The following is a 16,164-nucleotide window of genomic DNA, read 5'->3' on the forward strand; positions in this document are numbered from 1 at the left end:
CCTGCGGGGCCAGGGCTGGGGAGGGCGCACGCGGACCCCTACCCGGAAGAGGGCGCCTGAGTCAGGGCCACCCCTGTCCTCTGGGCTTGGGGACAAAAGCTGCTGAGACCTTCAAGGCAGGAAAGACTCGAGGCCGCTCTCGTGCAGCGTGTGTCTACAGGGAGCTGGACCAGGGGGATCCACCACAAACTCAGGCCTGCCCTAGCCCTTCCTCCAGCAACCGGTCTGGAGGCAGGGAGACCCGCAGCGCTCTCTCCGAGTCCAGACATGCTGGAGGCTGGTCTTTCCAGCTGGAAGCAGAGTCCTCGGTGTGCTCCCCCTTGCCACCCTTACCTCCCTCCGTCCCGCAGGTTGTGGCCACTCCAGGAAAGAGAAGCAGGACTGTCAGACACTGACCAGTGTCTCCATGGTGACTCTTGTGTTTAGCAATACCTGGGGACTGACTACAGTGCTTGTCCACTGGGTAATGCTGACACATCTGGAAATGGTATCTCCCCTCCTCTACCTTCTCTTCACCAGGCATGAGGCAGTGGGATAACTGGGCACTCTGGGGAGGGGCTGACGCGTTGGTCTGTCAGCTGCTGGTGTGGCCAACACACATTTGGAAGGGTGAGGAGCTGAGAGCACAGAACAGCAGGAAAAGAACACGCAGTCTCCTTGTCTGGAGCTAAATGTGTGCTCCATGGCACCAGGCTGGTCACTTGGGCAGACAGCACACCCCAAGTGCTTTGGATGTCAGCAACCACCATTTCCCACTGGGAACCCGGCTCAGTAGCCTGACTTCCTCCGGCTACGTTCTTGCTGCCTGTGGAGAGTCAGCAAGGCTCTGAAGCAGCAGAGCAATACGATTAGAGCCCAAGTGTACTTCGGACAGTGGCCGCTAAGTGTTTTGTATTCATTATCTCCTTTAGTTGTTGCAGCCACCCTGGCAGGGAGCTAGTGTGGGCATTCCCTTTGTATAGCTGAAGTAACAGAGGCTCAGGGAAGATGAGACTCAATATGGGTGGCTCTGATTCTAAAATCTAAATTCCTAATCTCGGCCCTTGAGACATTAATGGGGCATATCATGGAATGGCTAGAAGGGAGGAAGCAGCTGACTTGAGGGCAGACTGTACAGAGCAGGTGATGGAAAATAGAAGATACTACTGGGAGAATGGAGCTACCAGTGATCAGATGAATTCAGAAGGATTAGGGGACTTGAGGGATGAGGTGACACCAGAGGGCTCACTGATGGCCCCCCAATCCCAGTAACAGGAAAGCACACGGGATGAGCCAGGGGAAGGAACGGCAAAGCCTTGCAGCCTTCCATCTCTCCAGGGCAGGCTTTCCACATCCGATTGCCCCGGTGCATCTGCAGGCTACCACCTGTCCATTTGCTGCATCAGAAGTTTGTGTGAAGGTTTTGCCTTGATTACGCTGCTCCTTGCTTCCAATAGTCCTAAAGGTATACATTTCTGGTGATAGGATTTTCTATTAAAATCGTATTTTCCAGGAAGTATGTCTTTTAAACCAGGAGAGGAAAAAAAGACCTTAGACCTTTAAAATTTTTTGATCATGTGGCTACATGTGCTCCCTTCTTTAATGTTAGAGGGTAGTTTTCCGTGTTAGCAGTCAGGGTGAGGCAGTGAGAGTCCTTGGACCTGGAACTTATCTCCATACCAATTTGTCTGTAAGGTGAGGACAGGCTACCACTCACCTCAAGGGAGTCTTGTGGACAACACACTGAAGGCAGAACTAGAAAAACGCATGGTGGTGTCTGTGCCACCAATAACTTCTGAAGAAACGTTCCTGCCCACATGCACCATGCCTTGGCAAAACACAGAAGAGGGTGCGGGGTGTGCTGTGTGCTGTGGCTCCCAGGAACCTCTATGGCCTTAGAGCTGCTCCACCTGGAACATGGTCAACTGAGGCTTCCAGACTGGGACCAGGGCTGGGCTGAAGCAGGGGTCAGCTGGCCACAAACCTTTGGCCCCATGATGTGGCCTTTATTTCCTCAGCAAGCAAGAAGCACCAGCTGCAAGACACTGAGGCCCTAGTACAGTGCTAGCCAGTTCCCCAAGGTGATGAGGAGGGATCTTTTTTTTTTTCTGAGACAGTATCTCACTCTGTCACCCAGGCTGCAGTGGTGTGATCACGGCTCACTGCAGCCTCAGGCTCCTGGGCTCAAGCAATCCTCCTACCTTTGCCTCCCGACTGAGACTTATATAGGCATGCACTGACAGGCCTGGCTAATTTTAAAATTTTTGGAGAGACATGGTCTATGTTGCCTAAGCTGGTCTTAAACTCCTAGGCTCAAGTAACCCTCCCGCCTCTGCCTCCCGAAGCACTGGGATTACAGGCAGGAGCCACTGCGTGAGAGAAGGTATCTTTACCATGTACCTACTTGGGGGCCAATTTCCAAGTCACTGGCCAGGTGAGGGCTGGCAACCAAAGTATTTTGCACAGACCTAAGCAGGCAGCTGTGGCCACCATGAAATCAAGAAGTCAACTCCAAGTTCCCAGTCCCTCTGTCTCCTCCACTCACCCTCTTTTCCCCCTGCTTCCCTGCCCTCTTTGCTCACTGGCCTCAGTGAGCATCCATGCCACAGGGGTCAAAGAGGGACCTCTGAAATAAGAATAGTGAGTCTTTCCACACCCACACACCAAGAGATGAAAGGACACACAGGAAATGATCCTTTTCTAAATCAATACAATTTCTCAAATTTATTTTTTTCTTAAAGTAGTACTTCTAATCTCTGTCAAAAGGGAGGTGAGGAAAGGTCCTTCCTCCCTTGTAAACACTGAAATACAGATCTGGGAAACCAGGATCAACACACACAAAAAGTGCATTTTACAAAATATCAACTAAAATATATTTTACATGGATTATGCTTCCATTGAAATTCTACCAGCTGCATTTTCAGGTTCGAAAAAATATTTCCACATCTAAGAGATTTCAAAAGCATTTAAGTCCGGGGCAGCAGACCCTACCTCCTGGGAGGAGGGCTACGATCTCCTTTCCTGCTAGGTGAGGCTGCGCTCCTTGGCAGCAAGGGCTCAGAATGAGCAGGCTCCAAGACTGGCTCTGCAGAGCCCCCACTGCCACTCTGCCAACCTCATTTACTGCCCCATCCTCCCAGACGGACACCTTCCTCCAAACAGCTTATTCAATACAAGGAGACCCAAGTCCCTTCCCTTCAGGTTTGGGATCAGGCTTCCCAAACATAAATTCACCTCTGAAGCCTCCAGGCCTCACCCAAACCCAATGACCAATCAGGAGCAACTCATCTACTAAGGGACAGGGCAGGGCATGTCGGGGGAGCCCTCAGGGTTCATTTCTACCTCCCTCTGCAGCCCCTGCCCAACTGTCCTCACCCAGTGCCACCTCCTCAGCCTGCTGGGTTCGTCTGCCCCTCCTCCCTAAGGGAAGACCCAGGGCTGCAGTTCTCAGCCCTGGCCCCTGCCCCTGGGAGTATGCCCTTGTGGAAGTGCTCTGCTAGCAGGTTCCCAGCGCCACGCCCAAGCCACACTGCACTCCACTCCCTCTCCCACCATGCTCCTCTTTGGTACAAATAGGAAACAGCCAGGCTGCTCCAGCCCCCTCACAGAGTCTCAGGGCCAGGGCCAAGGCCTAGTCTCCACAAGGACAACAGGGGACTGAGCCTCTTAGTCTACTCTGGGGAGCAGCATGAGGTGAGAACAGGGCCTCTGGGCAACAGGAACAAACTGAAAATGCAGGTCCTTAGCTCCTAGAGTAAGTGGCTGCAGCTCAGCAGGTCTGTGGACTGATACAGTGTTGATTCTCGCTGGGATGTAAATTAGTGCAATCTACAAAAGACTAAGGAAAAGGTGGCAGGGCAAGGGGAGCCACAGCACTCCTTTGGTTTGATTTCAGGTGGGTGTGGCTTGAAAAATCATGTGTGAAGTTCTGCAAGAGGTTTACTGGAACCTCCATGTGTAAGGCAAGAGGAAAAATCTCCAACAAATCAGGTAGCAATTTTCCTTGCCCCCTGCCCCCAACCCTCTCCCAGCACCCATCTTCCCTCCCAGACATGCCAAACCCCACAATCACCAGCTAACTTTCTGGGAAGCCAGACCTGCTGGGTGGCCCTCTCTGGGAGGTGGACAGGAGACTCCCTCAAGCGGGCCACACCCTTGACTGTGAAGGGTGGGTCAACTTGTCCCAGCACCAGTTGCTACTGCAGGGCAAAGGAGGAAAGCCAGACAAAGGCCTCAAGTCTAGGAAGAGGAAGTCAATGCTCTGGAAGCCAGACTCTGGCTCTCCATGCCTCAAAGGAACAAGCTCAGAGCTGTGCTGGGATCTAGGAAAGCCTGGTCCCAGGCTGAAGGGGAAGCGGCGGGTCACAGTGGGTGAGGTAAAGCTGGCTCCCACTCCCCCTCTGAGGGCCCGGAGGAGGCTACAGAAGGGCCTGTTGGGTCTGGTTCCTGAAGGACCTTGCCCCTCCTTGCCACCCCCACCCTCCTAGGGCCCTATGTCCCTCAGGCTTGGCCTAGCCTCAGAGAAGACTACTTCGGAAATCTCCACCCAGGGGAACCACAGAAGGTACCTTGGGCCAAGCTGAGAGCTCTGATGCTTTTCTTATACCCTGGCCTCCCCAGCTCCCTCCCCTGGGGCCCAGAACCCACAGGGGCCCCTGCCCTCCCCCCCAAGAAAACCACAGGCCAGCAAACTTAGGCCTCTGTGGCCCCCTCACCAAGTGCTGTGCTTCAAGCAGTGCCCCCTACCCCGAGCCCCACTTGCCCACGGGTAGCCCCAGCGTGGGCATGAGGAGGCTACTGGGGGTTCTTAAGGATGCGCCCGTGGCGGAAGTCATAGACATGGCGGCAAAGGAACACCAGCTCAGGGTCCGTGTCCTCTGGCACTGTGCGGTGGGGTGGGGTGGAGTAGTCTGCAGAGGGGGGAACCAGTGCTGTCTTTCGGCTGGGGAGGCCTTCGCCTCGGCGCTTGGCCATGGCACAGAACCTGCAGAGAGACACCATTCACTGTCTTTACTACAGTCACTTTTGCAGGAAGACCAATTCCTTCCCTACCCTCCCCTACCCTACTCTACCCAGAGAGCTAGGCTATTCTAGCTCCCCAAGGGGTGGTGCCATCTCCACCCATTCCAGGGGTGATGTCTGCTCTGCCAACCACCAGGCTATCTTCTCTGTCACTGGAGAACCACACTTGCCAGGGCCTCCCTCCATTCGCCTACCAGTTTGCCTAAATTTTTTCCAAAAGCAGTAATGTTAACCCCCAACTCTGCTCCAACCATTCTACCTCAGTGTGGCAACAATTTTTCTTTCTTCCAAAAAAGAATCAGATGGTAGAGGCAGGCAATAAGGAAGGAAGCTCTGGGAGATTAGGCTCAGTGAGTAAGATCAGGTAGAGAGCAGAATGAGATCCTCTCGGGGAATTCCAAGCAGCCCCCAAATATGCCTGGGGAGCCTGAGGGAAGAGGCCAGCCAGAGGGTGCAGGGAACCACCCACCTGCAGTACTCGGCAAAAGTCAGCACATAGCACTTCTCCTCGATGCAGGCCACACTGTTCTGGTCCTGATGTCGCGATGCAAAGACTTCATTCTGCAAGGGCTCAAAGGGAGACAGGTGGAGGTTGTTACCAGGGCTGGAAAGCACCTCATTCCAGGAGCAAGGCGTACATTAACCCCTCTGCTGGCCTGCTGGCCTGAGATGACTCCAGCAAGCCAGGAAGCTTCCCTGGAAATTCAGTCTAAATATGCCTCACCTACTGCCTCCAGGCATTCCTCCTGAGTCCCTTCTAGGTCCCCTCCTTCTCCAGAATAGCCAGGTATCTGCTCCAGCCCCTGACTGTCACTGACCTCCCCCCAGCTCTGCCTAGCGTAGGAGAGGGGAAATGTTCTCTTTCCAGTTAGATGAAAAGTCCCTGCAAGGGAAAGTGAAATAAAAGGTGAGCCCAGGGCACACACAGATGGCACTCACCTCTTTTAGCACACAGTTGGTGGAGAGCCTATGGGGTGTTAGGAGGAGTCTTTTCTCCCCTCCCCTCCCATACTACAGACAATACCAAAAGTGACCAGCTATGCAGCTCCACCTCACCTCTCCTGTTGCCAGGAGAACACATTCATTTGCTCTCACTAGCACCTGCTACCTTGAGGGTTCCCTTTCTGTTCCCCTTTTTAAGACAAAGGTGATTATTCCCTTTGAAACATGAATTGGAGCAGTGTTGGGAAAAGAGAATAAATCCTGGGTCCTTTCCCAGGTTCTCTGGAGTCCAAAGTGACAAGCGCAGGGATGTGACTACAGCCCACGGCTGCCCTCCCCTACCATGTCTTAGTGCCATAACCTTTCCCTCTGTCTCTCCTGCCCTCCCTGACCCATCTGCCGGGCAGCTCACCTCGTGCATGCTGGGACTGCGGCCTCCCTGTAAGTGCTCAGGTCTGTAATACCACAGGAGGCTCATCATCAGCTCTCCTGGGGGACAACACAGTGGTTATAGCTTGAACTGGCAACTTGTGTTACTTAGGCAGAGAGGCTGGCTGGTTGCCCTGGAGGTTCATCCAACCTCAATGCCTGGCCCAATCCTGCAGGCTCCGGCCACCCATGTCCCCTGCCCCAGGCCAAGCATTCAGAGGCCTGGAATGCTGTTAGGCATGGAGGGAGAAGGGGGAGAAGGCACTGACAGGTGAGGTGGGGGGACAGGTGCCCAGGCTCTGCTGGCTGGAAAGGTTAATGAGCTGATCCAACCCAAGCTACAAGGTCACCCACAGCCCTCGGCAGCAGACAGACCCCGGCCGAGTGGAAGGCAGACTCTGTGCCAGGAACACGGGGAGACTCATGCCAGGTCAAACTCCAGGCAGGGGCCAATCTGGGGCCTACAGTTCTGCTGAAGACAGCTGCCCCTTGGGTCCCCAGCCAGAGGGAGAGGTACCTGACTCGGGGTTTTCCCAGAGGGCAGAGATCTTGGCCACATAAGGTGTGGAGGTCTTTCGTGGGCCTGACTTGAGGAGGACAGTGTCCCGGACTCGGATTGTCTCCCCATGCCGCTCTACCGCCTGGTAGCTCTTTCGGATGGCTGGTTCCGGCTCATCCTAGGCAACAAACCAATGACACAAATAGGCTTGCAGGGCCACACTCAGAGTAAGGACAGAGGGAGGGAATGACATCCTCTCCATCCTTTCCTCAAGGTAGTCAAACCACTACCTTGGTTTTATCAAACCACTACCCTTGTTTAGATGGGGCTGGGGAATTCTCATGGTTGGAGAAAGGATGGGAAATGGGAACAGGGGTGGAAAAGTGGCCTGATGCTTCTGGGGCTGAGGTCTGACCACCACACCCTTGACAGCTGACTCTCACTCCAAGCCCCGCAGTGCTGGGTAAGCGCTCATGCTTCCTAATGGAACAAGTCTCGGTCTGAATCCTTAAACCACTGTTATAAGGGGCACAGCCTTTGACAAATTATTTCAAGTATTGCTAAGCCTCAGCTTCCACATCTGTAAAATGGGATTAATTATAGGAAGATGGGATATATATCACATAGGATGGTGGCGAGGATTAAAGGGAATAATACTTACAAAGTGCTTAGCTCAGTTCTGGCATCTAAGACGTGCTCAATAAATTTTATTTATTTGTTTATTTATTTATTTATTTTTAGAGACAGGGTCTCACTCTGTTACCCAGGCTGGAATGCAGTGGTGCAATCATAGTTCACTGCAGCCTCAACCTCCTGGACTCAAGCGATCCTCCTGCCTCAGCCTCTCAAGTAGCTGGGACTACAGATGCATGCCACCATGCCTGGCTAACTAAAAAAAATGTTTTTCTGTAGAGACAGGATCTTGCTATGTTGCCCAGGTTGGTCTTGAACTCCTGAGCTCAATCCTCCAGCGTCAGCCTCTGAAAGCTCTGGGATTATATGCATAAGCCACCTTGCCCAGCCTCAATAAATTCTAGTTGACATTCTTTTTAATTAATTAATTACTTTTTTTCTTTTTGAGGCAGAGTCTCGCTCTGTCACCCAGGTTAGAGTGCAGTAGCCGGATCTCAGCTCACTGCAAGCTCCGCCTCTCAGGTTCACGCCATTCTCCTGCCTCAGCCTCCCGAGTAGCTGGCTAATTTTTTGTATTTTCAGTAGAGGCGGCGTTTCACCGTGTTCGTCAGGATGGTCTCGAACTCCTGACCTCGTGATCCACCTGCCTCGGCCTCCCAAAGTGCTGGGATTACAGGTGTGAGCCACCGCGCCCAGCCAATTAATTACTTTTAAGAGCCAGGGTCTCACTCTGTCATCCAGGCTGGAGTGCAGTGGTGCAATCAGCTCACTGCAGCCTTGAACTCCTGGACCTAAGCAATCCTCCCACTTCAGCCTCCCGGTGCACAGCACCATGCGGCTAATGTTTTTACTTTGTAGAGATGAGGTCTATATTGCTCAGGCTTCTCTCGAACTTCCGGCCTCATGTGATCTTACCACCTCCATCACCCAAAGTGCTGGGATTAAAGATGTGAGCCACTGCACCTGGCCTCTTTTCATCATCCCAGATGTTCTCTGTATCACTAATTTTCTCTGTGCATTCCAACTTCCTCTACATACTTATCCAGAAAAGTTCTCCATTGACAGTCCTCTATTTTACAATCCAGGGTACAAGGGACAGAGTGAGCAGGGAGGGGAGGGGAAGACACTCACAGAGATGGCAGCCACCAGCTATGACTGTGTGTCTCCTGACCTCCCGGGGTGTCTGGTACAGGATCAGTAGGGGGCTAGGGAAGCAAGCTGGGTGGGCCAGCATGGCTGATTCCTGGGGTACAAGTAAACTGGAGTCCCTTGTCACCTCTCAGAGCAGCTAGAACCAGGTGCTCCTAGCACCTACCTCACTGCAAGTCCTGTGTCCCCACTGCCTCCCTCCCTGTCATCAGCTAAGAGCTGGCACTTACCAAGACATACACGGCCTTCTCACAGGCAGCCCCAACAGGTACCCAGCCATTAGTGCGGCGGCGACGGCGGCGGCGAGGGCGTGGGCGCTGGACACGTGGCTGCTTGGGGTGACTGGGCCTGCGGGCTGCCTTGCTCCTTGCAGTGTGCCTGCAGCTGGAGCCGGTGCGCAGACCTGACTTAGAACCACTGGGCGGTTTGGCGCTCTGAGGGCACGCACGGGCTACTGTCTGAGGCTCCGAGGTGGGTGTCTGAAGATGGGGGACGGGCTCTGCTGCAGGCGGTACACTGGGTACAGGGCATCCCAGGAGTGGGTGGGCGGGTGAGGCTGGGTGGCCAGCCTCTGGGAGAGGAAATTCCAACTGGCTCAGGGATCTGCAGCCTTCTAGGAAAGGGAGAGAGTGGGTCAGGACAGGACAAGCAGTGACCCCCATCACACATGTTTCAGAGCCTGCTCCTGTCTTAATTCTAAGCGTGCAACCAAAGGCCACTGAGGTGGCAAATGGGATCAGAGGCCTTTTTATGGATTGTCAGAGTGACTCTCTAAGGGGACAGGGGTGTTTCCTGATCTTGGAGATTGGCCATCTCCCCTTTTAGTCTGAAAGAGAGGTGGCTGGAACATCCTTTTTAACTCTAAACTTTTTTTTTTTTTTTTGAGACAGAGTCTCGCTCTGTTGCCCAGGCTGGAGTGCAGTGGTGGGGACTCAGTTCACTGCACCCTCCGCCTCCTGGGTTCATGTATTTCTCCTGCCTCAGCCTCCCGAGTAGCTGGGATTACAGGTGCCCACCACCACACCCAGCTAATTTTTTTGTATGTTTAGTAGAGATAAGGTTTCACCACGTTAGACAGGCTGGTCTCAACCTACTGAGCTCAGGCAATCTGCCCGCCTCAGTCTCCCAAAGTGCTAGGATTACAGGCATGAGCCACCACGCCTGGCCCTGATACTAATTTTCTAAGGCTTTCATAATGCCTGAGAATAGGGTTCTGGAATCAGACAGCCTGGGTTCTGCCACTTACTAGCCATGTGACTTCAGGCAAGTCACTTAACCCTCAGAGCAATATAAACAGTAGTTACAAATATCACACACATTTGGTAACTGGCTGGTTTTTTAATGAACACATTAACTCACTTCATCCTTACAAAACCCCTATGAGGTAGGTATCATTACCCCCATTTTGTAGTTAAGAAAACTGAGACACAGAGCAGTTACCGACTTGTCCCACAGTCCATGGCTAGGGCAGTGGGGAGAACGTTCTACTCCGGGCAGTCTGGCTCCAGAGTCTGTGCTCCGTCACATGGCAAGCAGCCTCCCGTATGTAAAGCATTTAGAACAGTGCCTGGTACATGGTGTTTACTGGGGGGAGAGGATGAGGGTCTAGAAGACTTGGGGAATGGCACAAAAAAAGAAGGAAAACCCTCAGCAGCAGCCTGTTCTCATGTCACAAGAATTCTAACTCAAGCCACAACCTGAAATAACCAGTCTGGCCAGGGCCAACTGGTCTATAAAGTTGTTTTATAGACCCCTACAAGAAAGGATGTGGGGGGAAGGGAGGTCTGGAAGGTCCAGCCCTCACCTCCCCAGCAGCAGGCCAGACCTGCTGGCCAGCATGTCTCCTTTCCACCGAGGAGGCAGGCAGGGAGCCTGGAGAGGCAGGTGAGGATACCTCTGCCAGTTCAGGGAAGAGAAATGATTCTGGGAGTGTCTCAACAGCCGGAGCATGGGCAGGTGTCTGGGTCTTGTCAGGCAGGTGTCTGGGTCTTGTCAGGCAGGCAGACACCAAAGCTGTGGGCCCTTATTGCATTCCATCCACGTCAGGGAACTCTTGTTTGTCTGTTCTCATGGTGTCCCCTCTCTATCCACACCCAGCAAAGTGATGCTCAGTCTGGGCACTTCTTTTTCAAGGCCTGTATAGCCAGGGCAAAGCTGCCCTGCATGGTAGGTACCACCTACTGAGTCTGGTACTTACCACTCTTCCCATGAATGCTGAACTTCGCCAGCATGCAGAGAGTACTGGTTTCTAGAAAGTAAGGAATTCTAGCTTTGCTCGAGGAGGGCAGAAGGGCCGGCCGTTAGAACAGTTTGGTAAAAGTCCTAATTCCAATAACTAACCTGCTATTCAGAGTCTAAGAAGGGGTATCCCAGGATGAGGAGGGAAGAGAGGCCTTTCTGTGGCCTGTACCACTGCAATGCTACCTAACTGTCAGGCCAAGAATCTCCACAGGCAGCCTGGGAAGAGCAAGGCTGTCCACAACCATACATGGGGCCCTGTTCTTGGGAATGCTCCTCTGCGTGGGGCACAGACTACGGGAGTTCTCGCTTCTGAAAGCCCCTACCTTCCAGTGAGCAGCCAGACCCCAGGGGAGACCTCTGCTCAGATCAACAGCCCAACCTCCTGGGATGCCATGTCTCTGAGACTCCCCAGTATATCCCGGACCCAGGACGCCTCACCTGCTGCAAAAGGCATTTTGTATGGGCAGCCGCCACAGGTAGTGCCAGCGCGGGTGAGAGACAGGGGCAACACTCCGCAGATGCTGTAGCCATTCACTCCAGTGTCCTCACTAGAGCAGTAGCGAGAGGAGCCCCAGGGAGGGTGCTGAAAAGGGGTGCCTGAGGGCACTGAGCTCGGGGCTAAGAGGAGCCCCTCTTCTTGAGGTGCAGCCACTGGGGATAGCTTGCCCTCAGGGAGCATGGGGCAGGGCGAGTAGCCCCCACACTGCAGCCCCTCTTGGCCACAGTACAGGTAGAAGCTGCCTAGTGCAGTGAGCTCGGGCCCAACACACAGGCCACTATAGTCGGCAGGGTTGCCAGGCATCGGCAGTGGAGACAGCTGAGGTGTGGGGAACGAGGGCTGATGCAGTTCCTGCTTAGGGGCAGGTGACTCCTCGCCTGGGCGCCCAGGCTCTGGCTTCAGAGCCGCCTGTCCACCCATCAGCAGGGGTAGGTGAGGGCGCAGCCCCAAAGGGCTCTCCAGAGCCTTGCTCAGGGGCTGATGAGATGGCTGGACGGATGGTCCGCGAGGAATTGTAGATGGCCATGGCTCATCAGGGCAGCCTTGCCAGCCGGGTGGGCCTGCAGCCTCCCCAGAGCTGGCCCCCTGCCAAGCCTTGGGATAGTTCTTGCCATTGACCTTGGGCCACTTTGGCCTCGGGGCCTTAGGTGCTGGGGGCTCAGTGGATCGCCCATCTACTTCTGCATGGGCACGAGGCAGACGCAGGGGTAGCTCCCGCTCCTGGCTCAGCTTTAGGAAAGCAGCTGCATTCAGGCTAGCCAGTCTCTTGGGAGCTGGGTCTCCATCTCGGCGGGGACCTTCATCTGGTGCTGGCTCTGGAGACAGGTCCCGACTTCCTCCTCCAAGGTCCCCCAGCCGGGGCCGCTTCTTGGAGGAGGACCAGCCCCCAGTAGCACGATCACGGTCACGGCTGCGGTGGGGATCCCCGGCTCGACTGCGGCGGGTGCCTGCCAGGCTGCTGGTGTCCTCTCGCTCCAGCAGCAGGTTATTGAGAGCTTCGGCATTGAGGGAGGCCAGGCGCCGCTTGCGGGGCTGGGCAAGGCCAGGGTCCTCACTGGATGGGGCTGGGCTGGGGGGCTTGGGCAGGTCAGGCGGTAGCTCATCAGCCTCATCTGCACTCCGGGGACCGGCCACATTCTCCAGGCGAGTCAGCAGCACTTTGCAGGCCTTGGGCTTCTCAGGAACCAATGGGCGCTTACGAAGTGGGTAGTTCTTGCGGCGCCCTGTGAGGTGACCTGGGCTCTCGGGCATGCCTGGCTCCACACCCTCAGCCCCCTGCTCCATGTTGCTGTCTTCCATCTGCAGGGGCTCTCGGCGGCCACTGGGGCCCGAACTCAGCATGGGAAGAGACTTTCTCCGAGTGTGTGTCATGGAGTACTTCCAACCTGCAGGACAGAAGGTGGGCAATGAGAGAAGCCCTCTCTGGCCTGCCCCTGCCTGCTTTCTCTCCCACTGCAGCCTACTCAGCCCCAGGTGCAGTGACCCTGGCCTCCAGTATGGGTTTTCCCAGGACTCCCCTTCCAGAGTGTGAAGGTGCAGTGGAATCAGGCTACCAGCAGCTGTGCAAGGACTGGTTCCTCCGTTTTCCTTTTAGCCTAGGGTTATCTCTGAACTAAGCCCCTGAAAAGCCTAGGGAGCAATGCAGACCCCAGGGACGGGGGATAGGAGGAGCTGGTGGCAAAGCTCTTTGTTTTCTTTCCGTCCTTCTCTCACTAGATACTCATCACTGGATAGGAGGAGGCCCTGAAGATAGAGCCTCCCAAGATGGGGGGCTTGGGTGGTAGGAGTCCATCTATTCTTTATTATTTTTATTATTATTATTTGAGAGACAGAGTCTCGCTGGAGTGCAGTGGCGGGATCTCAGCTCACTGCAAGCTCTGCCTCCCAGGTGCATGCCATTCTCCTGCCTCAGCCTCCCAAGTAGCTGGAACTACAGGCGCCCGCCACCATGCCCGGCTAATTTTTTTTTGTATTTTTAGTAGAGAGGGGGTTTCACCATGTTAATCAGGATGGTCTCGATCTCCTCACCTCGTGATATGCCCACCTCAGCCTCCCAAAGTGCTGGGATTACAGGCGTGAGCTGCTGTGCTTGGCCAGGAGTCCATCTATTCTTTCAAAAGTATAACCAAGGCATTAACAACCCCCTCCCCAAACACAGGGCTTCTGAGGTTGGCCACAGGAGGATAAGAAGACAGATAGTGAAGAGTTGAGATGAGGAACCTGCCTGCTGGGCCATGAAGAAGGCAAAGTTCAGTCTCTGAGGACTCCTCCCCTGGCACATAAAGCAAGACCACCACAACCTGGGTCTGGCTGGAAAAGCTCTATCAAGGGTGAAGGCCTGGCTTTGAGGGGCCCATGGTGGAGAAGTTTCATTTGAACTTCGGTTCAAATTCCAGGCAAGAGCAGCCCAAAGGGTGCCAGTACCTAGGGCAAGGGTAACAGTATGGCCGGGATCAGCATATTCCTGGGGGTAGAGAAAACCCAGGGGCTGCACACTAGACCTGCCAAACCGCTTTAAACCCCTGCCGGCCACAAAGACTTGGGAAAAGAAAGTATCAAAGAGAAGCACTAACACAGGAGACAAACGCGCTGCCTTGCTAGTTGTGCTCAGTTCTCCCTCTTTGTAGGCAGGGGCAGGATGCAAGGAGGTGGGGAAGCGTCTCAGGAAGCCCAAAGCCCCTGACAGGAAATGCATATGACCAGGCATCATCCCTTAACTTTGCTTGGCAAAATACTCCAACATACACCTGCGGCAGCCTGAGCCCCAGTTCTGAGTGAGAGGCCAGAGCTGGCTGTGCACTGGAAGCTGGCACAGCCAAGGCAATGAAGAACTGCAGGGGGCGGTGGTCAGAGACTGCAGAGCTGTTCACTTCCTACCACTCAACCCAATGCACAGGGGCTGGCGAGTAAGGTGCCAGGCAAGTTCTGTCCCTCACCAGGCACCCCTGCGACCCATCCCCACCCAGCAGGCCCGGGCTTTTCAGCTTCATTTCCCCACTGCTATTGTTGTTCACACTCATTCTACAGAGGAACTGAGAGCAGTCCCTGCTGGGCCAGGATTTAACCCTGAAAGTCCCAAGCCTGAGGGCTCCCAGGCATTCCTGAATCTTCCCCTGTTAGCTCCCATGGCCTTGGGCCAGTGGGTGGGGTCACTGGACACCTCCACTCCAGAGACAGGCTGCATTCGTTGAGAAAGAGTTCTCAGAAAACCAGGCTGAGGGTGGCGTGGGCAACCCTCACCCGAGAAAGGACACGGAAAACTGGAAAGGAGAGGCAGCATGCCAGGCTTTGCTCTGGCCACGTGCGGGGACTTGCCACTGCTCAGAGACCAGACCCCAGGCAAGACAGAGTCACAGAAGGCAAATCATTCATTCCTGAAGCACAGACGGAGAGCTCCTAAAAAATCCCAGGCATCTGCTAGGTTCCATAAGTCTCTTTCCTGCTTGTAATCAGGGTGACCACCCGTCCCTGTCTGCTCAGCAGGCTTACTGGCAATGCCGGGCGTGGTGGCTCACACTCGTAATCCCCACACTTTGGGAGGTCCAGGCGGGTGGATCACTTGAGCCAGGTAGTTGGAGTCCAGCCTGGGTAACGTGGCAAGACCCTGTAACTAAAAAAAAAAAATTTAGTTGGGCGTAGGGGAGCCTGTAGACCCAGCTACTTGGGAGGCTGAGGCAGGAGAATCACTTGAACCCGGGAGGTGGAGGTTGCAGTGAGCCAAGATCGCACCACTGCACTCCAGCCTGGGCGACAGAGCGAGACTCTCTGTCTCAAAAAAAATAAAATAAAAAAAAGAGCATCCCATTGCTTATAACCCACAGGCCCTTCTCTCATATCCAGGCACCCCTGTGCTGGAGGTGGAAGAGCAAGCAATGAGAAGCAGCAGAAGCACATCAGTACTTCCTAGGAAGCCCAGGTCCAGCCCTCTCCAACTCCCAAGAGGCCTGGAGATGATGGATGAGTGAACAGACCATGCATCTGAGCAGGGGCCAAAGCCCCTCAACAGGCCCCAAGTTACCAGAGGGGCTGGGCCTAGGAACGGCTGGGAGGCAAGGTCGAGATCACCTGGGCTTGTGGTCTTTGAGGATAAGGACGCGAAGTACAAAGTGAGGAGAAGGCAGTTGGGAAAGACAGCACAGGGTGGTGCTGTCAGGCCTGACTAGTGGAAGCGTTCTTAGCAGGGGGATGATTGGCCACCCCGACCTCTAGTTTGCTGGGAGCCTGGCTGCATGGGCAGATGGTCCTCGATCTCGGGATAGTTGTCCCCACTCAGTCCTCCCCTCTCAACACACAGAGGTCCCAAGCAGAGAGAGGTGGGAAGGGAGTCAGTGCCTTGACTACACAGCTTCCACTTTCAGGAGTCTGAGCCCAGAACCTTTGAGAATCTGTTCCCTGTGGACCAATGTTGCTCTTTAACCTCTCATTCAGCTTTCCAGTCCCTCAGGGACATCCACTGCTCCCCTGGGGGGTAGGGTGCTGACAATCCCGGGAAGCCTCTGAATCACAGGGTGCGAGTCACATTTCCAAATCGAGCAGAACAGCCTCCTGCTAGCCTCCCTAAAATCTGCCAAATCCTCTGTCACTCGCTAAAAACACCCAAAGCCATCAAAAGCACATCACAAAACAACTCTTAGCTTTCCTGTGGTGCAAAGTCCAGCCACTCAGCATCCTAAGGAGAGGCTGGGGTCTCTGCTGCCTGCCTCTTGCTGCACTCCAATCTGGGGAAAGCATGTGTGAGTCATGCTTTGAAGACAGACAAAGAAGCAAGAAG

The 16,164-nt window shown here is 54.4% G+C and overlaps 1 protein-coding gene across 3 annotated transcripts in view; it reads right to left on the bottom strand.

Moving 5' to 3' along the window:
- Positions 1-2,667: 2,667 nt before the first annotated feature.
- Positions 2,668-16,164, bottom strand: part of BAHD1 (bromo adjacent homology domain containing 1) — a 30,003-nt gene continuing 16,506 nt past the window's right edge. The window contains exons 2-7 of one of the 3 annotated variants that reach the window (XM_011932621.1): positions 11,333-12,778; positions 8,884-9,263; positions 6,890-7,049; positions 6,356-6,432; positions 5,471-5,571; positions 2,668-4,963 (exon numbers count right to left, since the gene is read on the bottom strand). In XM_011932621.1, coding sequence (XP_011788011.1) covers positions 4,774-4,963; positions 5,471-5,571; positions 6,356-6,432; positions 6,890-7,049; positions 8,884-9,263; positions 11,333-12,764 — 2,340 coding nt within the window. In that variant the 5' untranslated portion in view covers positions 12,765-12,778 and the 3' untranslated portion in view covers positions 2,668-4,773. Of the gene's footprint in view, positions 4,964-5,470; positions 5,572-6,355; positions 6,433-6,889; positions 7,050-8,883; positions 9,267-11,332; positions 13,021-16,164 lie in introns of those variants that run through there. The other 2 variants (XM_011932622.1, XM_011932620.1) reach the window with 2 other exon arrangements.

The sequence above is a fragment of the Colobus angolensis genome, unplaced genomic scaffold (assembly GCF_000951035.1).
Source record: "Colobus angolensis palliatus isolate OR3802 unplaced genomic scaffold, Cang.pa_1.0 Scaffold97, whole genome shotgun sequence".
Lineage (NCBI taxonomy): Eukaryota > Metazoa > Chordata > Mammalia > Primates > Cercopithecidae > Colobus > Colobus angolensis.